A 26,402-nucleotide genomic window follows, 5' to 3' on the forward strand; every position below is an offset into this window, starting at 1 on the left:
ATTGGAGTATAGTTGATTTATAATGTTGTTAGTTTCAGGTGTATAGCTAAGTGATTTAGTTATATATATACATATATCCATTCTTTTTCAGATTCTTTTCCCATATAGCTTATTATAGAATACTGAGTAGAGTTCCCTGTGCTATATAGTAGGTCCTTGTTGATTATCTATTTTATATATAGTGGTGTGTGTATGTTAATCACAAACTCCTAGATTATCCGTCCCCTGCGTGTTTCTCCTTTGTTAACCATAAGTTTGTTTTCGAAATCTGTGAGTCTGTTTCTGTGTTTTAAGTTCATTTGTATGATTTTTTCTTTAGATTCCACGTGTAAGTGATATCATATGGTATTTGTCTTCCTCTACTGACTTACTTCACTTAGTATGATAATCTCTAGGTCCACCCATGTTGCTGCAAATGGCATTACTTCATTCTGTTTTACGGCTGAGTAATATTCCATTGTATATATGTACCATATCTTCTTTATCCATTCCTCTGCTGATGGACATTTAGGTTGCTTCCATGTCCTGGCTATTGTAAATAGTGCTGCAGTGAACATTGGGGTGCATGTATCTTTTTGAATTGTGGTTTTCTTCACATATATGCCCAGGAGTGGGATTGCTGGATTATATGGTAGGTCTCTTTTTAGGTTTTTAAGGAAGCTCCATGCTGTTCTCCATAGTGGCTACACCAATTTACATTCCCACCAACAGTGTAGGAGAGTTCCCTTTTCTCCACACCCTCTCTAGCATTTATTGTTTGTAGACTTTTTGATGAAGGCCATTCTTACTGGTGTGAGGTGATTTGCATTTCTCTAATAATTAGTGATGTTGAGCATTTTTTCATGTGTTTTTTGGCCATATATATGTCTGTGTAGAAATGTCTGTTTAGATCTTTTGCCCATTTTTTGACTGGGTTGTGTACTCTTTTTTAATGTACTCAAGAACTTGGGGGTTTTTATTGAGTGAATATATACCACCTTTGCTTGTTCTGTTCCATCTTAGCAATAGAATTCATGAGTTTGAATGAATATTAAATTTTAAGCTGCAAGCTGCTTTTTAGAGCCTCAAACTCATGTAAATTATAAATTAACTGGAACTAATTTTAATTGTCTTTTCTGATTTGAATAGTCCAAAATTTATTTTTAACTCCCTATGTAACCACAGAAGCAAAATTAAGCCTTTGTTAGCTTTTTATTTAATAGAGAATGAACGTAAATGATTTCTACAAATAGTAAGGGATGTTTCTGCAAAACTAGTACATCATAACAAATAGTTTGTTTTGTATTCCTGCTAGTTAAAAGCAAATACACACCACCTCTGCAATATTTATTTTGGCATTCATGAGTTGAGTAATATGTTTAATTTATATATGTATTGGAATAGTGTTACATGTTCTGATTAAAAATGAAATGCACTTGTACTTTACCTCATGTTGGTGGTATTTAGTTATACCAAAATCACTTCATCAAAAAATAGTTGTGCAATGAAAGTTAAATTTTGTTACATTATGTGTGTGTTTTGTTTTGGTTTTAGTTATACAAAAGATTTAAAATACCTGGAGCACCACCAGCATCAATGGGGAGAGGAAGAGACTGGAATGTTGACTTAATTCCCAAGTTCCTTATGGCGAATGGTAAAGAATTCCACCTTAAACTTATGATAGTACATTGAATCCAATTTGAAAGTAGAAAGTACCTGTTGACAGAGAGTGTTACTCCAGTTATGTGGAAGTGGATTCTGTTGAATGGCAACGGTATGGTGAGTAATAGGGCCCATTAGAGGCATCTAGAGTTGGTAAGTTAAGAATGGAGGGAAGAGGGGGTGACTTCTTAGTAATTGGTTTTGGAGAAACAAAATTATGCTGTGGCATAATATCAGAATTGTAAGCATTTGTAACAGACTTTCCTCTTGATACTTTGGTGACAATCTTAGGTAACTGGGCCTTCAGAAACAGCCATATTAATGTTTTTTTCTAGTTTGTAAGCTTTCACAATTATTTTTTCATATTAATTTTTTCTCATTTTTTTCCTTTTTTCCTTCCGTTTTATTGAGATATAATTGACATACAGCACTGTATAAGTTTAAGGTATACGGCATAATGATTTGACTTACATATATTGTGAAGATTACCGTAGTAAATTTAGTGAAAATCCATCATCTCATATAGATACAAAAAAGAAAAAGGAAAAAATGGGTTTTTTTTCTTGTGATGAGATCTCTTAGGATCCACTCTCTTAACCACCTAGATCCCCTTTAAATGCTGGAAGATAAGGACTCACTGGCAGCTTCCTCCCTTAGATAAGGCCTCCTGAGCTCTCAGGTTCCCCTCAGCTTCCACCACTTCCTACCTTCCCTTAAGCCCAGTCCACCTTGCTCGTTTCTATTACCTGCCTGGCCTCAGTAGGAAATGAGTTTGCAAACTGGTCTGTAACATGCTAGGCTAGATAAGAGAGAAAAGGACAGGCAGGTGGGTGGGCGGGGGATGGGGGGCGGTAAGCAAGTAAATGTGAGTGAGTGAACAGTGAGAGACATAAATGCTCATATTCCAGGTAGGTCCCTTAACTCAGTTGAGGAACTGATCCACACACTGTGTATACTTTCCTCACTACACATGGAACTGGGTGGAACAGACATTTCCCAGGACAGTGTCTTCTGTTCATCAACTCCCATGGAACAGCTGGGGCACCTGACAAAGAATAAAAGGGAACTGAAAACAAATGATTGCATAATGTGTTAATGGCATTGCAGTAGTATAAAAAGTGTGACTTTTTTCAAATAATTATCATAATCAAGTTATATTAAAAGAAAAATTCCTACAAAGGCAATAATTTTGGTGTGCGCAGAATTCCAATCTCAAATCTTAACTTTTGGTAAATAAATACTAATAACGTCTTTGTGGCTGCTCTCAAATGTATGCCAGTCAGAAGATCTTCTTGAGGTTCACTCATCAATAGAAACATGGACACATCTCACTGTAATGCAGCAGAAATGGCAGCTATGAAGTCATAAATACGGCCTTAGGTGGCTCCAAGGAACACTGCAGTGGTAGAGTGGATCCACCCTCCTGGTTGGCGACCATGGCTTTCAGCAGGGTTCATATCACAGAACAGAGGGCTCATGCACTGGGGGTACTTAGAGATCACCTGATGATTCACTTTGCCTCACGGAGCACGAAGAGTAAGAAGAAACTGGATTCAGTATGCTCTAGTGGGCTTTTTCTTTTCTTTTTTTTTGTGGGGGGAGGTCTTTTGTGTGCTTTAAAAATAATGTGAAGTCCCTAGGTAACACCAAAGAGCTCAGTGAAGTCTGAATGATCTGACACTGTTCAATATACATGAAACTTTAAGACAGCTGAGTGGATTTATTTCTGTACATCCTTTTGAGAATCACTAATATTACTGGTTCACACTTGTGGGTCATTTCTGTTAGGAAATTTTTTAAAGGTATATGAAGGCAGGGAGTAGAAAAGGAAATAAGGCCAAGGCAGAGAGAAGGAGGTGGAAGAGGCGAGAAAACGGAGGAAAGTAATGCCTTAAGACTTTGCAAAGTTCAGTCCATGGACTAAGGGGCACTTGGAGCTGGTTGGAAATGCAGAATCTTGGACGCTACCTACAACTACCCAAGCAAAATTTGTATTTTAATAAGAGCCCCGGGCAATTCCTAAGCAGAATGACGTTAGAGAAGCACTGCCTTAACAGTCCATTGCAGGCTCTTTAATGTCAGAAAAAGGTGACATACGGTGAGAGAACTTCACAAAATGTCTTTACCTGGGCGACCCCAGACCACCTACAAAACCTGTCTGAGCTTCATTTCCTTATCTGTAAAATGGAGATGATAATAATAGTAATGTGATAGGGTGGTTCTGAGGATTGAGGGAGTTGTTAAATAACCCTTTCAAAGGCCTTGGCATAGAATAAGTAATGGATGTTCATTAGATTTTTGTTTTTAAAACGCATCACGGTATTTTCTTAGTTCCTGGTTTAATGGGTATATTATTTTAGAACATTATAATTTTAGCTGTTGAATTTTTTGAAACTTTTTTTCCCTAGGCAAACTAATAAACTAATCCTTAACACAAACTAGAAATTTAAAATATACTCTTTTTCTCATATTTTTAGTTAGAGGAGTATCTTTAAATTGCATCTTGTGATTTTTAGCATCTTTTTCTGAGATGACGTTGAAAAACTAAATTGTTTATGTCCCATGAAATAAAGTATGTACCACCCTTTCCCCCTTTTTTGAATTTATGTTCTGTAATTTGGGAATATGTTCAGTGGAAAGATCCTATTGGAATTTTCCCTGAAATTTGAAGTTAAATAACTGAATTATCTTGAGGTTAATTGTAAACACAAAATTTTTATTATATAAATAGTAAAATTATTTAATTAAAATTAGAAAACACAGATAAGCAGAAAGGAAATAAAATTTTCATAACCAGAATCTTATTGTTTAGAATCACGGTTAATATTCTGGTGTATCACCTGCCAGTTTCCCCCCCACCTCTTCCCAGTTAACATGTTTTTCAGTCAGTATACTGTGAACATTTAAAAGAGAGAGGGAGGGATGGAACCAGGGGCTGGAGGGGATGATAAATCTCATTGTATACTCCTGGAAGTGTAGTATGGGGATAAAGGCAGTAATTTTCTTTCTTTCTTTAAAAATATTTATTTGGTTGTGTCGGGTGTTAGTTGTGGCAGGTGGGCTCCTTAGTTTCATTCATGAGCTCCTTAGTTGTGGCATGTGAACTCTTAGTTGCGAAATGCGTGTGGGATCTAGTTCCCTGACCAGGGATCGAACCTGACCACCCTGCTTTGGGAGCACGGAGTCTTATCCACTGTGCCTCCAGGGAAGTCCCTAAAGGCAGTAATTTTTTAAGGCTTTTTCCTTTATATTGCCAAATTTTACTTCACCAGTAGACTGAGGCTGCCCCTTTCCCAGTACCTTTACCACTCCCAGATATTACTCATTTTAGTTTTTGTGATTTTGTCATACTAGAAGACAAAATAGTGGATTTTTAAAATATGTCTACTTACTAGAGGGTGAAATGATTTCTAGAGTTACTGGCTTTCATGTTCTTTTTTTTTTTTTTTTTTTTTTTTTTTTTTTTTTGCTGGACGCGGGCCTCTCACTGTTGTGGCCTCTCCTGTTGCGGAGCACAGGCTCCGGACGCGCAGGCTCAGCAGCCATGGCTCACAAGCCTAGCCGCTCTGCGGCATGTGGGATCTTCCCGGACCGGGGCACGAACCCGCGTCGCCTGCATCGGCAGGCGGACTCTCAACCACTGCACCACCAGGGAAGCCCGGCTTTCATGTTCTTTAATGAACTGGGCAGCCTTTCGCTTTGCACATTTTTCTATTGACGTTTTGTGTTTTTCCTTATTGATATAAAAGAGCTTATTATAACAGCTGTTAAATGCCCTTTTGAAGTATGTTGAAAATATCTTTTCCAGTTTGTGATTGGCATTATATATAACTCCTGTGGTTTTTTTTTTTCTGTACAAAAGCTTTTATTTTTCACACAGTCATTGGTTGAGCTTTCTTTTATTGGTTTTGATTTGGAAGTATGTTTAAAATTTTTCTCTCTACCTCAAGTTTATAAAAATACTAATATCTGCTTTTAATGGTATTATGGTTTCATTTTTTCACTGTATAAATAAGCTCATCTGTTTTGTTTTGTGTTTTTATGTCAGCATCTATCTTATTCCTTCATAGAACTATGAAAATATGTCACAATTTTATTTTATTTTTTAAAAAAATTTTATTGGAGTAGATTTACAATGTTGTGTTAGTTTCAGGTGTACAGCGAAGTGAATTAGTTATAAATACACATATATCACTTTTTTAGATTCTTTTCCCATATAGGCCATTACAGAGTATTGAGTAGAGCTCCCTGTGCTATAGAGTAGGTCCTTATTAGTTCTATTATATATATAGTAGTGTGTTTCTGTCAATCCCAATCTCCCAAGGTTCATCTGTCTTAACATGAATAAATTTATTTTATTACCTTGTTGTTTGAGAAGTAGAGATAGAAATTTATTTCTTCAAAATGGCTAATCAGTTGTTCCTCAACATCATTTATCTTTTCCACTTTGATTAGAAAACTTTCATCATATATTAAATTCTTTTACATGGGTCTCTATTTTTCACTGATTATGGACTAGTTAATGTACAGTATACTGAAACATTTGGCTGCATAAAGGTCTCCTCATTACTCTATTTCTTGTTCTCAAAAAGAATTTTTTTTGAATGTCCTTGTATGTTTATCCTTTCAAATGAGCTTTAAAATAATTTTTTTGGTTTCTCAAAGAAGTTTACAATTTTTAGTATACCAGAATTTCTTTGGTTTATCCTAGCTTTTTCTTGACCCAAAACTAGTATTCATTTTAATAAATATAAATTAACTTAGAAACTGAAAAGCACAAATTCCTGGAAAATTTTGCCTATGAGTTGTCTCTCTTTAAAATACAGTAGGAACTTTAAAGAAACCCAAACACACCTGCAGTTGTACTATAATTCGAAACCTCATACTTCTAATAATTATTGTATAACTTTTACAAAAGCATGTTGAAGTTATTAACCTTGAAGTTGTAACATTTAAAAAAAGTCTAAATATGCTAAGCAATAGGTCTGCATTCTGATTGTCCTATTTAAAATATGGCTTTGGAGACTTTTCTAGGAGTTACTGGATGGTGTTAAGAAAAAATTGGAAAGCCATTAGTATTAGTAAATGTACTTTTATTTCTGCTGATTTTTGAAAATAGTAAGATTTAAGTAACAGTTTGAATTATGTGACTCTTACAGGTCAGCTGGTTAAGATGCTGCTTTTTACAGAGGTCACTCGCTATCTGGATTTCAAAGTGACTGAAGGGAGCTTTGTTTATAAGGGAGGAAAAATCTACAAGGTTCCTTCCACTGAAGCAGAAGCCCTGGCATCTAGTAAGTAATTCTATTTTATTTTCTCAGAATATTAAGATTTTATAACATAAAGGGATCTTAGAGATAAAATTTAAGGTCCCCTGCATTAGTCATCCATCCATTCATCCAGTCAACAAAGATTTATTGGGTGTCTGTTATGTGCCAGACACTGTTGTAGGCAGTTGAGAGTACTTCAGTAAACAAGATGTTCAGAAATTCCTGCCCTTCTGAAGCCTGGAGAGGTTTTATCTCATGGAGCCTGTTGCTGGTGAAGCTGAGCCTTCCTAGGTCTAGTATACTCTTTTCAGATTAATAATTCGTGAGAGTCACTGTCTCTTGGACTGTTTCCTGTGCTAGGCTCTGTGAGAGACACTTCACATTTGCTTTCTTACTTGACTTGTGAAGCCCTTTGTGAGGTAGGGTTTCCATTTTATAGATGAGGAAACTCGGGCCCAAAATCACATAGGTAATGAGTGGCAGGATGGCATTGAAACCCTGGTGGGATTGCTGCACAGTCCGTGTACTTCATCACCCATCTACGCTGACCTCCTTTGCTACTCTATCCAACATGCTGTTCTGGTGGAACTCATCCTCTAAGTGGTGCTGGTGTCATTATCCACCATCTCTGTTTCTAGGTATTCCCAGTAAATATGGAGTGATTTTGTTTTCTGCCCCAAATTATTTCCTCTACTGGCTCATCAAAGATTTCTGCTTAACATTTTTTATTCTGAGTCTTTTAAATAGCAAACACCCTGAGAAAAAACCTTCCATCCTTTAAGGTGTTTTTGTTGCCATGCAGAGCAGTTTAAGGAAGGATAAATTTGTATATCTAAAGGGTAGATAAGTTTTGTAGGTGCTGTAGGAGTTCAGAGGAGGGAAAGGTTTGCATTGGGAGAATAGGAAGAGTGTCAGTAAATTCTCCAGTAATTATTTTGGCATTAAGATTGGAAAAGATTTCTCACCTAGGGGTCGTCCATGGTGGCACAGCGGTTAAGAATCTGCCTGCCAATGCAGGGGACACAGGTTCGAGCCCTGGTCCAGGAAGATCCCACATGCCGCGGAGCAACTAAGCCCATGCATCACAGCTACTGAGCCTGCGCTCTAGAGCCCATGAGCCACAACTACTGAAGCCCATGAGCCACAACTACTGAAGCCCACACGCCTAGAGCCTGTGCTCCGCAGCAAGAGAAGCCACCGCAATGAGAAGCCCACTCACCGCAACAAAGAGTAGCCCCCGCTCGCCATAACTAGAGAAAGCCCGTGCACAACAATGAAGACCCAATGCAGCCCCCCCAAAAAAAAAAAAAATTTCTCACCTAAAAACCTAGTTTAAGGGCTTCCCTGGTGGCGCAGTGGTTGAGAAGTCCGCCTGCCGATGCAGGGGACACGGGTTCGTGCCCCAGTCCGGGAAGATCCCACATGCTGCGGAGCGGCTGGGCCCGTGAGCCATGGCCGCTGAGCCTGCGCGTCCGGAGCCTGTGCTCCGCAACGGGAGAGGCCACAACAGTGAGAGGCCTGCGTACCGCAAAAAAACGAAAACAAAAACCTAGTTTAAGTTATTTTGGCAGTTTTTCTAACTCCATTTACTTACTTCTTGCTATTAGGGGAGAAAATATTGGGCATAAAACGTTGAAAAACACTAAAGCCAGAAAGTAAAAAATAGCACTAATAATTGCAGCCAGGTTGGGAGTGACAGTTGGGTAAGGGAAGGGATGGCTTCTGAATGAATGGAGGGGAGTCCATGGTGTGATCATGGGTTAGAAATCATTTAAAGTCTTTTCAGTGACAGTGCATCTAGTTTAAATAAAGTGTTTTCATAGAAATAAGAGTTCAGCAGTTTGAGTAGAACTCTTTTAAACAAAGTTTGTGGTTTTGTAATTTAAAATTTTTATTCTCTCTTTGAGCTCTTATCTATATTAATAGCTTCAGCCACTTCCTTCATTTAATAAAAATTGAAGGACTTAACAGTTTTATGTTTCTGTTTTTGATTTAGTATTTTCAAATATGTAAAACATTTACATGGCTTGAAAGTCAAAATTATATTAAAAGATATATTTAGAGTCTTATCTTTGCCACTCCATTCTTTCCACCCTGATAGGTGATCATTTTTACTTATTTCTCATTTACCCTCCTTATGTTTCTTTTTGCAAAAATAAGCAAATATATTAATGTATGTATTTCTTAAGGTTAGATTTATTGAGGTTTAATTTACATATACTAGGATTTACCTATTTTAGTATACAGTTTCATGAATTTTTACCAATCACTACCTTATCAGCAACTATTTTTATATTAATGGATAGGATTTTGAATTTGGAATGGCAGGCAAGACAATTCTAGGCAGAATGAATGAATGGGGTAGGAAAAGTGTAGAGGGTGGGAAGTTCAAAAGAAAGATAAAAACAAATTATTTTATGCTTTTAATAATAGCTAACATTTTTTAACATTTTGTGCAGGCATTTATATACTAATTATTTTATGTGTATAGTCGAAGTTTATTTTATATAGTCCTTCACTACAACCCTCTGAGACGTGGTGCTATTATCTATATTGACAGATGGGAACACCGAGGTATACAGGTGTGAAAGAGCCCAAAGCAGCATAGTTCATGACTAGTAAAACTAGTTTGAAGCCAGATTTGTCAGACTCAAGAACCCCACACTCTTAACCTCTGAACTATCTAGTATATAAACGTAGCTTCTCAGATATTTTAACAACTGTCACGTACACTGGAATTCCTTTTTTCTCCGTGCTACATATTTCCAGTTCATGTGGTTGTTTCTCATATAATATGCTGTCTAGGTCCCTTGGCCACTTTTCTTTGGAAATTCTCTGATTTGCCAAGATTATCTTATATATAATAGAATTAGAGCCAGACCAGACCTGATACTCCAAGTGTTGTCTGCCCACTCAGTGTCCTTGGGACTTTTACTTTCCTAGGACAATATATTTCTATTAATGTAGCCTAAGTTTACATTGGCTTTTTTAGGAGCTGTATATACTGTTGGTTCTTGTGGTAGGTCATGATGCCAGCTAAAACCTCAAGGTTCCAATAAATATTTGTTTATTGGTCACATGTTATTTTAGTCAAATAAATGAGGAGTATATTTGGCCTCTAGAGTAATGTTGAACACAGATACTATGTTCAGAGAAGTTTGAGACATTTTCATGAATAGCTTTGAAACGTGCCCAGCAAAATCTTGTATCCTCGGTTGAATCTTTAGCTTGCTTGTTTGTTCTCACTCTTACCGCTGTGAGGCATCTGTTTGTCGGGAGCACCTTTGACATCTCAGGGCTTGTGGCTGTCAGGAGTTGGTGTGCCTGCTGCAAAGCCCAGCTGTGAACTGGGGTGAGGCTGCTTAGGTCCACTGTTGGAATGACATGTTGTGTGCCGTGTTTTAGTGCTTTTCTTGTGACGTTAATTCTACTCTGATTTTTCTATTTTTTAATTCACTTGTCAAATCTTATGCCTGTTAGTTAATTGGAACGCTTTTTTCTGTTCTCTTATTGAAACTGCTCTGGATTTTGTAGCTTTATTCTGTTTTAAAAGTCTTGACATAAGTGTCTTTTTTGGTAAATAACCCTCAGTGTGCAAGTGAATGAAGGAAAAGTAAAACCATTTGAAATGAGTGAAGGTACAACTCAATGGACTAATTGTGAAAAAGATTTTTTCTAGTCCTTTTATCCTATAATTTGAGTATTTTATTTATATATTGTATGTCCAGTATATGAATAAGTCAACTTCTTTTATATTCAGTCCCATCAGATGTTAATTATATGGATTGAATATTTATTGAGCACTTGCTATATGCCAGGTACCCTTCTAGGTTTGGGGGTAGGGAGGGTGCAACAGAAGGAAAAAAGTAAACAAAAATGCTTTCCCTTTTGAAGCTTCCATTAGTGGGAGACTGGCTATAGATAAATAAGGAGAAGCATTTCAGATGGTGATATAATCTGATATAAAAATGTATCAGATGGATATGGAGATGAAAGGAGGGAGTGAGGGTGGGGCTACTAGTTTAAATAGGGTGACCAGGGAAGGCATCGTCATATAGAAGTAGCTGTTATAAAAATTACGTGGTAGGAAATAATATTTGAATTTGTTAAATTAGGACTTTTTCAGAATGAGCACCGGGTCTCTCACATGTTGGTAATTGCACTGGTATCTGGTTCTGACATAAAGGGATGGAGGAGCAGCTTAGAGCATCTCCTCTGTGCTGGGAGACAGGAGTCCACTGCGCTGGGAGAGTGTCCCTGTCAGGCTCAAGGCTTGGAGGAGGGAGGGAGATGAAAAGAGGGAAAGAGTGGGGAATTTAAGAATACACAGTAGATTTTCATTTTTATTTTAAGAGAAGTTATGCGATAACTCAACAATAAACTGTTGGTAAGAGCTTTAGGTTCCAACAGGCAGTGTCCACCAGATTGACCCCCAAGTTGTAAGTGCGTTGCAGTGGTGACTCATGTTTCCTTTGGCTGTTTTACACCTTCCCCTGAAACTACACTTGCGTCTTAAGTAGGGGGCTGCGTGGTAATAGAATATTTCTTTTTAGCCTTATGCTTTTACTGTGTATGCAGTCTGTCCATTTTTTTAAAGCTAGGTTGTAAATATTAATTTAAAAAGTTAAATGTAGTCAGCTGTCATGAATAGCCTCATGATCATTTTAATTTTCAGTTTTGTTGATTTCAGCTATAGTCTTGGGGGAAATAATGTTTAAATTATCACAGTATTCAGCTGTCAACAGATATAAAAGAAATGGTTAAGCGTTTATTTTTAAAGCTATAGTTGTTTTTAAAGTAGCCGTATGGTTTAAGAAAGGGGAAGACGGAGATGGAACCAGAAATTTTTCTTTTCCTTTGACCTTGTCTTTCTACCAGCAATCTACGGTAGTAGGGATCCTGACTAGTAGGAAGAACTGAGGGTTTCTTAGGTGGTAGTTCATAGCTTTCTCCTGATCTACTTTTTAGTGTAAAAAGCAGTGAACTGCTTATCTAGGACTTCATTAAAGTGACTGGCAGCATAATCAGCATCTAAATTTCTTTGAGGTCAGAGATTGTTCTTGGTATCTAAGCTGCTTTTCCATTAAATACCAGAGTGTATCTTAGCATACAGAAAAAGAAAAAAGAATGAAGTGCATTGAGAATTTTAGGCAGTTGCTGGAGTACAGATCAGAGTTGTCAAAAAAACTTTCAGATAGATGCCTTCATGAATAATAGTTTTTCAAAGTCTTATTTATCTTGTACCTAATAAGAGGTATAATTATACATATTGCATTTAATTAATTACTGGTTATAATTACTTGTAATTGTAGTGTAAAATTGAAGGCTTAATAGCTGATCTATTGTAATTATGACAGTTTATTTTAAAGTGTTATGAAACTGTCAGTTTATTTTAAAGCAATGTCCAAACTCCCATATTTTAAATTGCACATTGCCTTAGAAGAGCCTCAGATAACATAAAATATTTAAACTTTATTTTCACATTTTCTTTTCCTCAGTGTCCTATTGTGAGTGTGTGCTTTTTGAAAAATTATTTTTTAGGCCTAATGGGGCTGTTTGAAAAACGTCGATTCAGAAAATTCCTGGTGTATGTTGCCAACTTTGATGAGAGTGATCCTAGAACTTTTGAGGGCATTGATCCTAAGAAGACGGCAATGCGAGAGGTGTATAAGAAATTTGACCTGGGCCAAGATGTTATAGATTTTACTGGTCATGCCCTGGCACTTTACAGAACTGATGAGTAAGTTTTTTGGTTTTTAGATTTACATTTTTCTTGGAATTCTTCACTGAATTTCCCAATTCTGCAGAGTGGAAATTCTAACAAAACAAATATATAGCTCTATTATACTACTAAAGAAGAAGTTCTAACTGCATATTAGAGTTAGAGCCTTTTAAATAAAATATGGAGATGTTGAATTAAAATCCATTCAGAAAAAGATTTTAAATTGAATATAAGAATGCAAACCAAAGCCCTTTTCTAATGGTCATTTCCTTTTGTCTAGCTATTTAGATCAACCATGTTGTGAAACCATTAATAGGATTAAACTTTACAGTGAGTCTTTGGCAAGATATGGCAAAAGCCCATACCTTTATCCACTCTACGGCCTTGGAGAACTGCCACAAGGATTTGCACGGTGAGAGCCTATGTTTAATCTTTGTGCTAAAACCTCACTGATCCTGAACCTCGTCTTGAACGGTAGTTTATGATATGGTTGTGGTTGTGAATAATGAGACAAGATTTGTCTGTGAGTGGTGAGGTGCTTTTTGTTTTTATTGAAGTAAAATTTATATACAGTGAAACCACAGATCTGTGGTTAAAAAAAAATGAGCTGGACATATATATAGACCTTTGTAACCAAAACTCCAATCTAGATGTAGAACATTTTCCTTACTCCAGAAGTTCCCTTGTATCCCCTCATAATCACCACCACCCTTGCACTGTAACAGCTACATTTGTGATTCCTATCATCATAGAACACTTTTGCCTGTTTTTGAAGTTTTATTATATAAAAGGAATAATATGTACTTACTTAAAAAATTATTTATTTATTTTTTGCTGTGTTGGGTCTTTGTTGCTGTGCACAGGCTTTCTCTAGTTGCGGTGAGCGGGGGCTGCTCTTCGTTATGGTGCACGGGCTTTTCATTGCGGTGGCTTCTCTTGTTGCGGAGCATGGGCTCTAGGCGCACGGGCTTCAGTCGTTGTGGCACACGGGCTCAGTAGTTGTGGCTCATGGGCTCTAGAGCGCAGGCTCAGTAGCTGTGGCGCACAGGCTTAGTTGCTCCGCGGCATGTGGGATCTTCCCGGACCAGGGATGGAACCCGCGTCCCCTGCATTGGCAGGCGGATTCTTAACTACCGCACCACCAGGGAAGTCCCTATGTACTCATTTTTATCTGGCTTTCGCTTAACAATGTTTTTGAGATTCAGCCATGTTGATGCACGTGCTGTTAATTCATTTAAAAAATACTGAGTAATGTTTCATTATGTGAATTATGTGAATATACCAGATTGTCCTGTTGATGGACATCTGGGTAGTTTTCAAAACGTTTTGGGGTATTATGAATGAAGCTACTATGAACTTTTGTGTAAAAGTGTGTATGGACATCAGTTGTCATTCTTTTGGGTACATATCCAGGAGTGGAATTGCTGGCTGATATGGCAAGTATATGTTTAACTTGATAATACTGCCTAACAACTTTCCAGAGTGGTGGTTGTACCATTTTACATTCACTTAGCAGCGTGTGAGAGTTGTGGTTGCTCCACATACCTGCCAACCTTTAGTATTGTCAGTCTTCTTAATTTTAACGACCCAAGTAGGTGTGAAATGCTATCTCATTATGGTTTTAATTTACATTTCCTGAGGACTAATGTTGATCATCTTTTCATGAACTTGTTTTATATAATTTTGTGGTGCGAGTGTTCATTTCTTTTGCACATTTTTAAAGATTGGGCTTTTTGTTTTTGATTTGTAGGCAATCTTGATGTATCCTGACTGAAGTCTTCTGTCAGTATATGTATTATAAATGTTTCTCTTAGTCTGTGGCTTGTCTTCTGATAAGCAGAAGTTTTAAATTTTGCTAATATACCAAAGGGTTTTTTTTTTAATGTTTAGTATTTTTTGGTTTCTAAGAAGCTTTGCCTACCTCAGGAGCACAAAGATACTCCTATGTCTTTTTCTAGAAGCTTTATAGTTTTAGCTTTGTGTTTAAATCTGTGATTCATCCTGAAATCATGTTGGTGTGTGAGGTGAGGCTTGAGGTTCACTTTTTTCTGTACTGATACTTAGTTGTTCTAGCACCATTTGTTGTAAAGTTGTCTTGGTGCCTTTGTGGAAATTCAGTTGGCCATATACACATGCCTATTTTGTTCCAATGATCTATTTACTTTTCCTATTCCATTACTACACCATCCTGATTATTACAGTTTTTTATAATAAGTCTTGAAATCAGGTAATATAAATCCTTCAACTTTGTTCTTTTTCAAAATTGGTTTGTCTATTCTAGGTCCTTGCATTTCTACATAGATTTTAGAAGAAGGTGTCAGTGTCTTGAAAAAAATATTTGGTGTGATTTTAGTTGGGATTGAGTTAAACCTGTAGATCAATTAGGGAGAGAATTATCTTAATAACATTGAGTTTTCCAGTACGTGAACGCTGTCTCTCACCATGTATTTAGGTTTTCTTTGGTTCAGCAATATTTTGTAGCTTTCATTGTAGAGATCCAGCACTTTTTTGGTTCAAACTTATTCATAAGTATTATATGTTATTTTGATGCTGCTGTTAATGAAAGTTTCAATTTTATTTAAAGTTGTTTGCTGCTTATATACAGAAGTACAATTGATTTTTGTACTTCCTGTGACCTTGTACTTATTCTATTAGTTTTATAGATTTCTTAGAATTTTCCTTGTGCACAGTTACATCATCAGTGAATAGAGAGATTAGCTTCTTCCTATACAACCTTTGTGTTTTTACCCTCTTAACTTTATGAACTGGCTAGTACTTCCAGAAGAATGAGGAATAGAAGCGATGAAGATGGACATTCTTGCTTTGTTTCCAGCCTTCAGGGGAATGTTTTCAGTATTTTATTATTAAATATGTTTTCTGTATGTTTTTTTTAATAGGCAGTTTTGTCAGATTAAATTCCATTTTCATAGCTTGCTGAGAATTTTTATTATGAATGGGTGTTGACATTGAGTTAATAATGCATATTTTCTTTATGCTATTGTGAATTTTATAGATTGATATTTGGATATTAAATTAACCTTGCATTCTTAGAGCAAACACTACTTATTCATGATGTATTTTCCTTTTAATTTATTGTTGGATTTAATTTGCATATATGTGTGTGTATGTATGCGTTTGTGTGTGCCTGTTTGTATGTGTACATTCACACACGAGTTCTTGTGCCTATGTTCATGATAGATACTGGTTTATAATTCCTGTAATATTCTTGTCTGTTTTTTTGTATCAGGGCTTAATAGACTCATAACATGAGTTGGAAGAGTTTCCTCCTACTCTGTCTTCTGAAAGAGGTTGTGAAAAATGGTATTGTGCTTAAAGGTTTGATAGAATTGACCAATGAAGCCATCTGGACCTGTAGAACTTTTTTTATGGGAAGGCTTTTGAGTGTTAATTCATTTTCTTTTAATAGAAATAAGGCTGTTCAAATGTACTATTTCTTATTTTCAGTTGTGTTTTTCAAGGAATTTGACTATTTCAAATAAGTTCTTGAACTTTTTGACAAAAAGTTGTTCATAATATTTCTTTATTATGTTTTTGATGTCTATAGGATCTTTAGTGAGGTTCCCATCTTCATTCTTGTGTTGGATAGTTTATAATTTTTCTTGATGGGATTGCATCAATTTTATTAATCTTTTCAAAGTGCCAAATTTTTAGCTTTGTTAATTTCCTTTGTAGTTATTTTTAATTTTACTGATTTCTGACCTTAATTTTTTCCTTTTACTTATTTGGGTTTTTTTTTTCTTTTAGTTTTTAAGGTTGAAACATAATTGATTTTATACTTTTCTTCTCTGACATAAACATTTGAAGGTCTAAATTTCCCTCTAAATATGTACCATCTAATATGGTACCCTATCTTTCCTATGATTTTTTTTTTCTTTGACCCTTGGGTTATTTGAAAGTATAGTGTCTAATTCCTAAACATTTGAGGATTTCCCTAAATACCGTACTGACATCTAATTTAATTCCATTATGGTCAGAGAACAAACTTGTAAATTATCAGTCTTTGAAATTAATTAAGGCATAATTTATGGCCAAATATATGTTTTAGTGAATATGCCCTTGAAAGAATTCTGCATGCATGTTTTAGAAAGGTAGCTCATAGAGTTGTTCAAATGTATATTCTTACTGATTCTTTTTCTAGTTCTGTTGCTGAGAGAGGGTCTTATACCACGATTGTGGATTTATCTGTTTCCTACTTTAGTTCTGTCAGTTTGTACTTCAGACATTTAAAGCTCTTTTACTAGGTGATACTAATTTCTGATTACACCAAATCTTCCTTGTCTCATACTAATATAACCATACCAACTTGTTTACTGTTTGAACAATTTTTTTTATCCTTTTGATTTTAAACCCTCTGTGTCTTTATATTTAAAGTGAGTCTCTTACAGCATATAGTTGAATATTGCTTTTTTATCCAATGTGACAACCTTGGCCTTTTAATGGAATTTTTTAGTCATTTATGTTTAATATAATTATTGATATGGTTGGGATTAGATCTGTTGTTTTGCTGTTTTCCCCCCCTCCCCCTGACTCCCCCCCCAGGTTCCTCTTTCCTTTTTTGGAATTAATCAAATATTTTCATCTTAATTTTTAGCTGTGCCTTTTCATTTCTAATTTTTTAGTGCTCACTCCATAAATTATAATATCATCCTTCATTTATCACAGTTATTTGGAGTTAATACTGTCCTTCTTTACATAAACTGTAAGAACTTTGCAACAATCTCATCCCATTTACTATTCCTTTGTGCTGTTGTTGCCTATATTTTATGTCTACATACTTTATTAAACCCCACAATACAACATTATAATTTCTGCATTAAACAGTCAGTTTAAAGAAATGAAGGGAAGGAAAAATGTAATCATTTGTCCACAATTTTACCATTTTTGATGCTATTCATTTTTTCTTATAAATCCTTGTTTCCATCTGTTGTCATTTCTCTTCAGCTTTTCATTGGCATTATTGTAGTTACTGTTGATGATTTCTCTCAGCTTTTATTTTTATCTGAAAGTGTTAAGTCACCCTCATTTTTGAAGGACTTTTGTTGGCTTAAGATTTTTTTTTATTCAGAACTTTATAGCTGTTGTTCACTTGTGGCCTGCTTTGTTTATGAGAAGTTAGCTGTCAACTGTAATAAATAGTTGTTTCTGTGTTTTTGTTTTTTGTTTGTTTTTTGTTCTTCTGGTTGCTTTCAAGATTTTCTTTGTGTTTTTGGGAGTATAACTAGGATTTGCCTAGGTGTGGTTTTGCTTGGGATTTGCTGAACTGCTTGGATGTGTAAGTTAATTTTTTAGATCAAGCTGGGAATTTTAAAGTCATTATCCTCTTCAGATATATTCTGTCTCATTTTCTCTCTTGTCCCCTGGGACACTGATTGCTTGTATGTTAGATACTTGGTATTATTCCATAGTTCAGGGGTCTCCAACCCCTGGTAAAGGTCCTCAGCCTGTTAAGAACCAGGCCACACAGCAGGAGGTGATTGGTGGGTGAGCGAGCGAAGCTTCATCTGCCGCTCCCCATTGCTCGCATTACCGCCTGAATGATCCCCCCCCCATCACTCACATTACCACCTGAACAAACTCTACCCCCGCTCCCCCTACCCCTGGTCTGTGGAAACATTGTCTTCCATGAAACTGGTCTCTGGTGCCAAAAAGGTTGGGGACCGCTGCCATAGGTCACTGAGGCTCTGCTCATTTTTTTCTTTGTTTTATCTCTTTATGTTTCATATCGGGTAATGCATGTTCATTTAAGTTCACTAGTTCCTTTTTCTGTTATTTCCAGTAAGCTGTTAATCACATTCAGTGAGTTTTAATTTTTTAAAAAATATTTTTCAACTGATCTAGAATTTTCATTTTTTAAATATAGTTTTCATTTTTCTTGTGAGATTTTCTGTTTATTCATTTTGACTTTCACGAATATATAATGTTCTTTTTTTAAAATCTTCATTGGAGTATAATTGCTTCACAATAGTGTGTTAGTTTCTTCTGCACAACAAAGCAAATCAGCCATATGCATACACATGTCCCCATATCCCCTCCCTCTTGAGTCTCCCTCCCATCCTCCCTATCCCATCCCTCTCGGTCATCGCAAAGCACCAAGCCAATCTCCCTGTGCTATGCTGTTGCTTCCCACCACTATTTTACATTCGGTAGTGTATATATGTTGATGCTACTCTCCAGCTTCACCCTCCGACCCCATGTCATCAAGTCCATTCTCTATGTCTACCTCTTTATTCCTGCCCTGCAGCTAGGTTCATCAGTACCTTTTTTTTTTTTTTGATTCCATGTATATGTGTTAGCATACAGTATTTGTTTTTCTCTTTCTCACTTACTTCACTCTGTATGACAGACTCTGGGTCCATCCACCTCACTACAAATAACTCAATTTCGTTTCTTTTTATGGAGTAATATTTCATTGTATATATGTGCCACATTTTCTTTATCTATTCATCTGTCGATGGATGTTTAAGTTGGTTCCATGTCCTGGCTATTGTAAATAGTGCTGCAGTGAACATTGTGGTGCATGTCTCTTTTTGAATTATGGTTTTCTTACGGTATATGCCCATTAGTGGGATTGCTGGGTCATATGGTAGTTCTATTTTTAGTTTTCTAAGGACCCTCCATACTGTTTCCCATAGTGGTTGTATCAATTTACATTCCCATCAACAGTGTAGGAGGGTTCCCTTTTCACCACACCCTTTCCAGCATTTATTGTTTCTAGCTTTTTTTGATAATGGCCATTATGACTGGTGAGAGGTGATACCTCATTTTAGTTTTGATTTGCATTTATCTAATAATTAGTGATGTTGAGCATCTTTTCATGTGCCTCTTGGCTATCTGTATGTCTTCCTTGGTGAAATGTCTATTTAGGTCTTTTACCCATTTTATAACTGGATTGTTTTTTTGATATTGAGCTCCATGAGCTATTTGTATATTTTGGAGATTAATCCTGTGTCTGTTGTTTCATTTGCAAATATTTTCTCCTATTCTGAAAGTTGTCTTTTTGTCTTGTTTATGGTTTCCTTTGCTGTTCAAAAGCTTTTAAGTTTAATTAAGTCCCATTTGTTTATTTTTGTTTTTATTTCTGTTACTCTAGGAGGTGGGTCAAAAATCTTGCTGTGGTTTATGTCAAAGAGTGTTTTTCCTATAAAAGTTTTATAGTGTCTGGTCTTACATTTAAGTCTCTAATCCATTTTGAGTTTATTTTTGTGTTTGGTGTTAGGGAGTGTTCTAATTTCCTTCTTTTACATGTAGCTGTCCAGTTTTCCCAGCACCACTTACTGAAGAGGCTGTCTTTTCTCCATTGTATGTTCTTGCCTCCCTTGTCGTAAATTAGGTGCCCATATGTGTGTGGGTTTATCTCTGGGCATTCTATCCTGTACCATTAATCTATATTTCTGTTTTGTGCCAGTACCATACTGTCTAGATTATTGTAGCTTTGTGGTATAGTTTGAGGTCGGGGAGCCTGATTCCTCCAACTCCATTTTCTTTCTCAAGATTGCTCTGGCTATTCGGGGTCTTTTGTGTTTCCATATGAATTGTAAGATTTTTTCTTCTAATTCTGTGAAGAATGCCATTGGTAGTTTGATAGTAATTGCATTGAAACTGTAGATTGCTTTGGGTAGTATAGTCATTTTCACAATATTGATTGTTCCAATCCAGAACATGGTATGTTTCTCCATCTGTTTGTGTTATCTTTGATTTCTTTCATCAGTGTTTTATAGTTTTCTGAGTACAAGTCTTTCACCTCCTTAGGCAGGTTTATTCCTAGGTATTTTATTCTTTTTGTTGCAGTGGTAAATGGGAGTGTTTCCTTAATTTCTCTTTCTGGTTTTTTGTTGTTGGTATATAGGAATGCCAGAGATTCCTGTGCATTAATTTTGTATCCTGCAACCTTACCAAATTCATTGATTAGTTCTAATAGTTTTCTGGTGGCATCTTTAGGATTTTCTATGTATAGTATCATGTCATTGGCAAATAGTGACAGTTTTACTTCTTCTTTTCCAATTTGTATTCCTTTTGTTTCTTTTTCTTCTCTGATTGCTGTTGCTTGGACTTCCAAAACTATGTTGAATAAGAGTGGACATCCTTGTCATGTTCCTGATCCTAGTGGAAATGCTTTGTTTTCCACCATTGAGTATGATGCTTGCTGAGGGTTTGTCATATATGGCCTTTATTATGTTGAAGTAGGTTCCCTCTATGCCCATTTTCTTGAGAGTTTTTGATCATAAATTGGTGTTGAATTTTGTCAAAAGCTTTTTCTGCATCTATTGAGATGATCATATGGTTTTTATTCCTTAATTTGTTAATGTTGTGTATCACCTTGATTGATTTGTGTATATTGAAGAATCCTTGCATCCCTGGGATAAATCCCACTTTACCATGGTGTATGATCCTTTTAATGTGCTGTTGGATTCTGTTTGCTAGTATTTTGTTGAGGATTTTTGCATCTGTGTTCATCAGTGATATTAGTCTATAATTTTGTGATATCTTTTTCTGGTTTTGGTATCAGGGTGATGGTGGCTTTGTAGAATGAATTTGGGAGTGTTTCTCCATCTGCAGTTTTTTGGAAGAGTTTGAGAAGGATCGGTGTTAGCTCTTCTCTAAATGATTGATAGAATCCACCTGTGAGTCCATCTGGTCCTGGACTTTTGTTTGTTCGAAGATTTTTAATTACGGTTTCAATTTAATTACTTGTGATAGGTCTGTTTATATTTTCTAATTCTGCCTGGTTCAGTCTTGGAAAACTGTACCTTTCCAAGAATTTGTCCGTTTCTTCGTGGTTGTCCATTTTATTGGCATATAGTTGTTTGTAGTAGTCTCTTATAATCCTTTGTATTTCTGCCGTGTCAGTTGTGTGATTTTTCATTTCTAATTTTATTGATTTGCATCTTCTCCCTCTTTTTCTTGATGAGTCTGTCTAAGGGTTTATCAATTTTGTTTATCCTCTCAAAGAACCAGCTTTTAGTTTTATTGATATTTGCTATTGTTTTCTTCATTTCTGTTTCATTTATTTCTGCTCCGATCTTTATGATTTCTTTCCTTCTACTGACTTTGGGTTTTCTTTGTTCTTCTTTCTCTAGTTGTTTTAAGTGTAGGGTTAGATTGTTGAGATTTTTCTTGTTTCTTGAGATGAGATTGAATTGCTATAAACTTCCCTCTTAGAACTGCTTTGCTGCGTCCCATAGGTGTTGGGTCATTGTATTTTCATTGTCATTCGTTTCTATGTGTCTTTTTATTTCTTCTTTGATTTCTTCAGTGATCTCTTGGTTATTTAGTAGTGCACTGTTTAGCCTCCATGTATTTGTGTTTTTTACATTTTTTTCCCTGTAATTGATTTCCAGTAGCATTGTGGTCAGAAAAGATGCTTGATACGATTTCAGTTTTCTTAAATTTTCTGTGGCTTGATTTGTGACCCAAGGTGTGATCTATCCTGGAGAATGTTCCATGTGCACTTGAGGAGAAAGTGTATTCTGCCACTTTTGGATGGAATGTTCTATAAATATCAATTAAGTCTGTCTGGTCTGTTGTGTTATTTAAAGCTTGTGTTTCCTTATTTATTTTCATTTTGGATGATCTGTTCATTTGTAAGTGGGTTGTTAAAGTCCCCTACTGTTGTGTTACTGTCGATTTCTCCTTTCATGGTTGTTAGTATTTGCCTTATGTATTGAGGTGCTCCTATGTTGGGTGCATAAACATTTATAATTGTTACACCTTCTTCTTGGATTGATCCTTTGATCATTATGTAATGTCCCTCCTTATCTCTTGTAACTGTTTATTTTAAAGTCTATTTTATCTGATCCCGAGTATTGCTCCTCCAGGTTTCTTTTGATTTCCATTTGCGTGGAATATCTTTTTCCTTCCCTTCGCTTTCAGTCTGTATGTGTCCCTAGGTCTGAAGTGGGTCTCTTATAGACAGCATATATATGGGTCTTGTTTTTGTATCCATTCAGCCAGTCTGTGTCTTTTGGTTGGGGCATTTAATCCATTTACATTCAAGGTTATTATTGATATGTATGTTCCTATTACCATTTTCTTAATTGTTTTGGGTTTGTTTTTGTGGTTCTTTTTCTTCTCTTTTGTTTCCCGCTTAGAGAAGTCCCTTTAGCATTTGTTGTAAAGCTGGTATGGTGGTGCTGAATTCTCTTAGCTTTTGCTAGTCTGAAAAGCTTTTGACTTCTCCATCAAATCTAAATGAGATCCTTGCTGGTTAGAGTAATCTTGGTTGTAGGTTTTTCTCTTTCATCTCTTTAAGTATATCCTGCCACTCCCTTCTGGCCTGCAGAGTTTCTGCTGAAAAATCAGCTGATAACCTTATGGGGATGGATCCCTTTGTATGTTATTTTTTGTTTTTCCCTTGCTGCTTTTAATATTTTTTCTTTGAATTTAATTTTTGTTTGTTTGATTAATATGTGTCTTGGTGTGTCTTTCTGAGGGTTTATCCTGTATGGGACTCTCTGTGCTTCCTGGACTTGAATGACTATGTCCTTTGCCATGTTAGGGAAGTTTTCCACTATAATCTCTTCAGATATATTCTCAGACCTTTGTTTTTCTCTTCTTCTTCTGGGACCCCTATAATTCGAATGTTGGTGCGTTTAGTGTTGTCCCAGAGGCCTCTGAGATTGTCCTCAATTCTTTTCTTTTTTCTTTATTCTGCTCCTCAGCAATTATTTCCACCATTGTCTTCCAGCTCACTTTTTCGTTCTCCTACCTCAGTTATTCTGTTATTGATTCCTTCTAGTGTATTTTTCATTTCAGTTACTGTGTTGTTCATCTCTGTTAGTTTATTCTCTAGTTCTTCTAGATCTTTGTTAAACATTTCTTGTATTTTCTCAATCCGTGCTTCCATTTTATTTCTGAGATTCTGGATCATCTTTACTGTCATTACTCTGAATTCTTTTCAGGTAGACTGCCTATTTCCTCTTTATTTATTTGGTCTTGTAGGTTTTTACCTTGCTTCTTCATCTGTGACATTTTTTTGCCATCTCCCTTTTTTTTTTTTTTTTTTATTAGTGGGCTTGTGTTCCTGTTTTACTAGTTGTTTGGCCAGAGGCTTCCAACACTGGAGTTTGTAGGCTATTGGGTAGAGCTGGGTCTTGGTGCTGAGATGAGGAACTCTGTGAGACCTCACTCCAGTGAATATTCCCTGGGGCCTGAGGGTCTCTGTTAGTCCAGTGGTTCGGACTCACAGCTCCCACCATAGGAGCTTCCACCCGACCCCAGGCTCACGAATCAAGATCCCGCAAGCCGCGTGGGGTGGCAAAAAAGAAAAAAAAGAATAACAAAGTAAAAAGTAAAATTAGACTAGGAAACTAACAGATGTATTATAAAGAATGTAAAAATAAAAATATAGATGAATCAACAACCAGAAGGTACATCAGTACCACAATAGTGAAAAAGAGGAGGAGGGAAAAGGAAAAAAAAAAAGCGGGGGGCGGGGGGAAGGTCCTTGGCTGTGGAGAGCGGGGCCTAAGCAAGGGTGAGGTTTGGGTGGTAGGTGGGGCCAATGCTCAGGACCCACAGGGCTGGAAAAGGCCCTGGGGGCTAGGGGTGGGGCTTAGGCTCAAGGAACAGAAGGGGCCCAGGCGTGCTCCCCACCCCTGGTCTCAGAGGGCAGGGGACCTCATCTGGGAGCTCAGCAGGCTCCCCGTGCCTGAGTGCACGGGGTGACAGTAACCCTCTGCTCCTCACCCACTCCTCTGGAGGGCCCCTCCTGCTTGCCTCTCAGGTACTCCCCTTGGCCTCCTTTCTGTGCCCCCCAGGACACATGTGGCCTGGATGGTGCTTTGGAGCTGGGGGAACCGGCTTGGGAGCTCCCCGTGCCCGAGTAGGTGGGGCAGTTGCCCTCCACTGCTCTCCCGCTCTTCCTGGAGACTCCCTCCCACCTGCCTCTCCTGATCTCCCCAGACTCAGGGGCTGATCTTGTCTGGCCTCCACTTCTCCTCCCCGCTCGGTCCCCTTACATCCTACTTGTTCATTATGGAGTTCCTTCTGTCTCCTTGGGGGTCAGAGTCCCCCACCAGCGCCCGGCAGCCGCCCTAGTTCTGGGGAGACGCTAACTCCGTGTCTTCCCACATCGCCCTCTTGACTTCTCTCCTATAACGTTCTTGAACATAGATCTTTGAACAAGGATGTTTGTCCATGTACATATTCGTAGTAGCTGCATTTAACTCCCTGCGTATTTTAGCATCAGTAATCTGGGCATCTGTTTGTTTTGATCACTCTTCCTCTTTACTTTTTTCCATTTTCTTTTTTTCATGTGTCCAGTAATTTTTGATTGTATATTGGACATAACTGATTGGTATATTGTAGAGATGGTGGATTCTTTCTGTGATGAGTGTTGATTTTAGTTTTGAGTTGGCAGTTAAACTATTGGCTGTTCACCTTGAACTTTTGGAGACTTGATTTTATACTTTGTAGGTGGGGGGTCTTTTGTCTTTGGCTGAATCCTTCATGAGGTGTGGTCCTCTGGGGTTTCATTGGAAAGCCCAAGGTATGTACCAAGTTCCTCTAATATGGCAGTTTCAAACTTCAAACTTATTTGTCCTTAAGGCCTGTAGCTGTAGTTTCTCCTCAAGTCTTTTTGCCTTTTAGCTTTTGCTTTTTCCTGGGTTCCTTGGAGTCTCTCTCCTGTGTACAAGCATTTCTGGAGTTAGTTAAGGATTTGAAGAGATTTTATAATTTGGTTGCTCCCCGTTTTGGAAGACTTTCTCCCACAATTTTTATCTCCTCATACAGCCCCAAACTCTATCTTATGGCACGTTAAATCAGTAAGACTGCAGGTTTTTTGCTTCTGTTCTAGCTGTCCCATGTTACAAGGACTGGGTAGGTCATTCTGTCAGGGGAAGAGCCATACAAACCACATGAAGATCTCATCCAATTGCTTCCTTCAAGTCTCTTGTCTAGTTTCTGCCTGCTTTTACTCACTGTCCAGTGTGCTTTCTGATAGATTTTTGGTTGTTCAGAGTCTTAATTTTTAATATGCAGGAGGATTAGACTTACAAGCTGTTCTTCCATTACTGGTCAGTGTGGTTTGTTTGCACTTGATATTCATAACTACGAATGTGAGACATCATTACATGGTTTTGACTGTTTTAGAATTGATGCTTTTATTACTTAAACTTATGCCGTCTGGAAGGAAACTGAACAAATAAATACATGTTTCCTGTAACTCATTAAAATCTAAGAAAGGAGACTTTAGTAGTTGAAATAATTATAAATTACTGATTGATTATAATTACAATTATAATTACTAATTATAGTTTAAATACTTTGCTAGGCTAAGTGCTATTTATGGAGGTACCTACATGCTGAATAAACCAATTGAAGAAATCATTATGCAAAATGGAAAAGTGATTGGTGTAAAATCTGAAGGAGAGGTAAGTAGCTTTTACAATTTAAGAAATATTATATTCTTGTAAAGAAAACTTTATTGTTTAATAAGTACTAAATTTGGTATGGACATCGATCCTAGATTTCACACCATGTATGTTTTCTTTATGGTAACTTGGTATTCATAATGACTGAAAACTTATAATGTTTAATATTTTCTGTTGTGTTGATTGTTGCTTAAGACTAAAACAGAAATTATGAATGAGCTCTAAATGGTAAGTATTATATATGTAGTGTGGGTTGGTGTCTGTCTCCCAAATTTTCATTTAAATTTAGCTTTATATGTACCACATAACTTATTGGTTGAATTGGGGCTTGGCCAATACTATTTTATTATTTAATTTATTATTATTAAATATTAG

At 36.7% G+C, this 26,402-nt stretch overlaps 1 protein-coding gene across 2 annotated transcripts in view; it reads left to right on the forward strand.

Moving 5' to 3' along the window:
- The window catches only part of GDI2 (GDP dissociation inhibitor 2), a 44,384-nt gene that overhangs the window by 13,629 nt on the left and 4,353 nt on the right, over positions 1-26,402 (forward strand). For both annotated transcript variants that reach the window (XM_033409132.2, XM_004281687.4), the window contains exons 3-7: positions 1,534-1,633; positions 6,801-6,935; positions 12,453-12,651; positions 12,914-13,045; positions 25,928-26,027. In XM_033409132.2, coding sequence (XP_033265023.1) covers positions 1,534-1,633; positions 6,801-6,935; positions 12,453-12,651; positions 12,914-13,045; positions 25,928-26,027 — 666 coding nt within the window. The remainder of the gene's footprint in view (positions 1-1,533; positions 1,634-6,800; positions 6,936-12,452; positions 12,652-12,913; positions 13,046-25,927; positions 26,028-26,402) is intronic.

Source organism: Orcinus orca, chromosome 2 (genome assembly GCF_937001465.1).
Source record: "Orcinus orca chromosome 2, mOrcOrc1.1, whole genome shotgun sequence".
Classification (NCBI taxonomy): Eukaryota; Metazoa; Chordata; class Mammalia; order Artiodactyla; family Delphinidae; genus Orcinus; species Orcinus orca.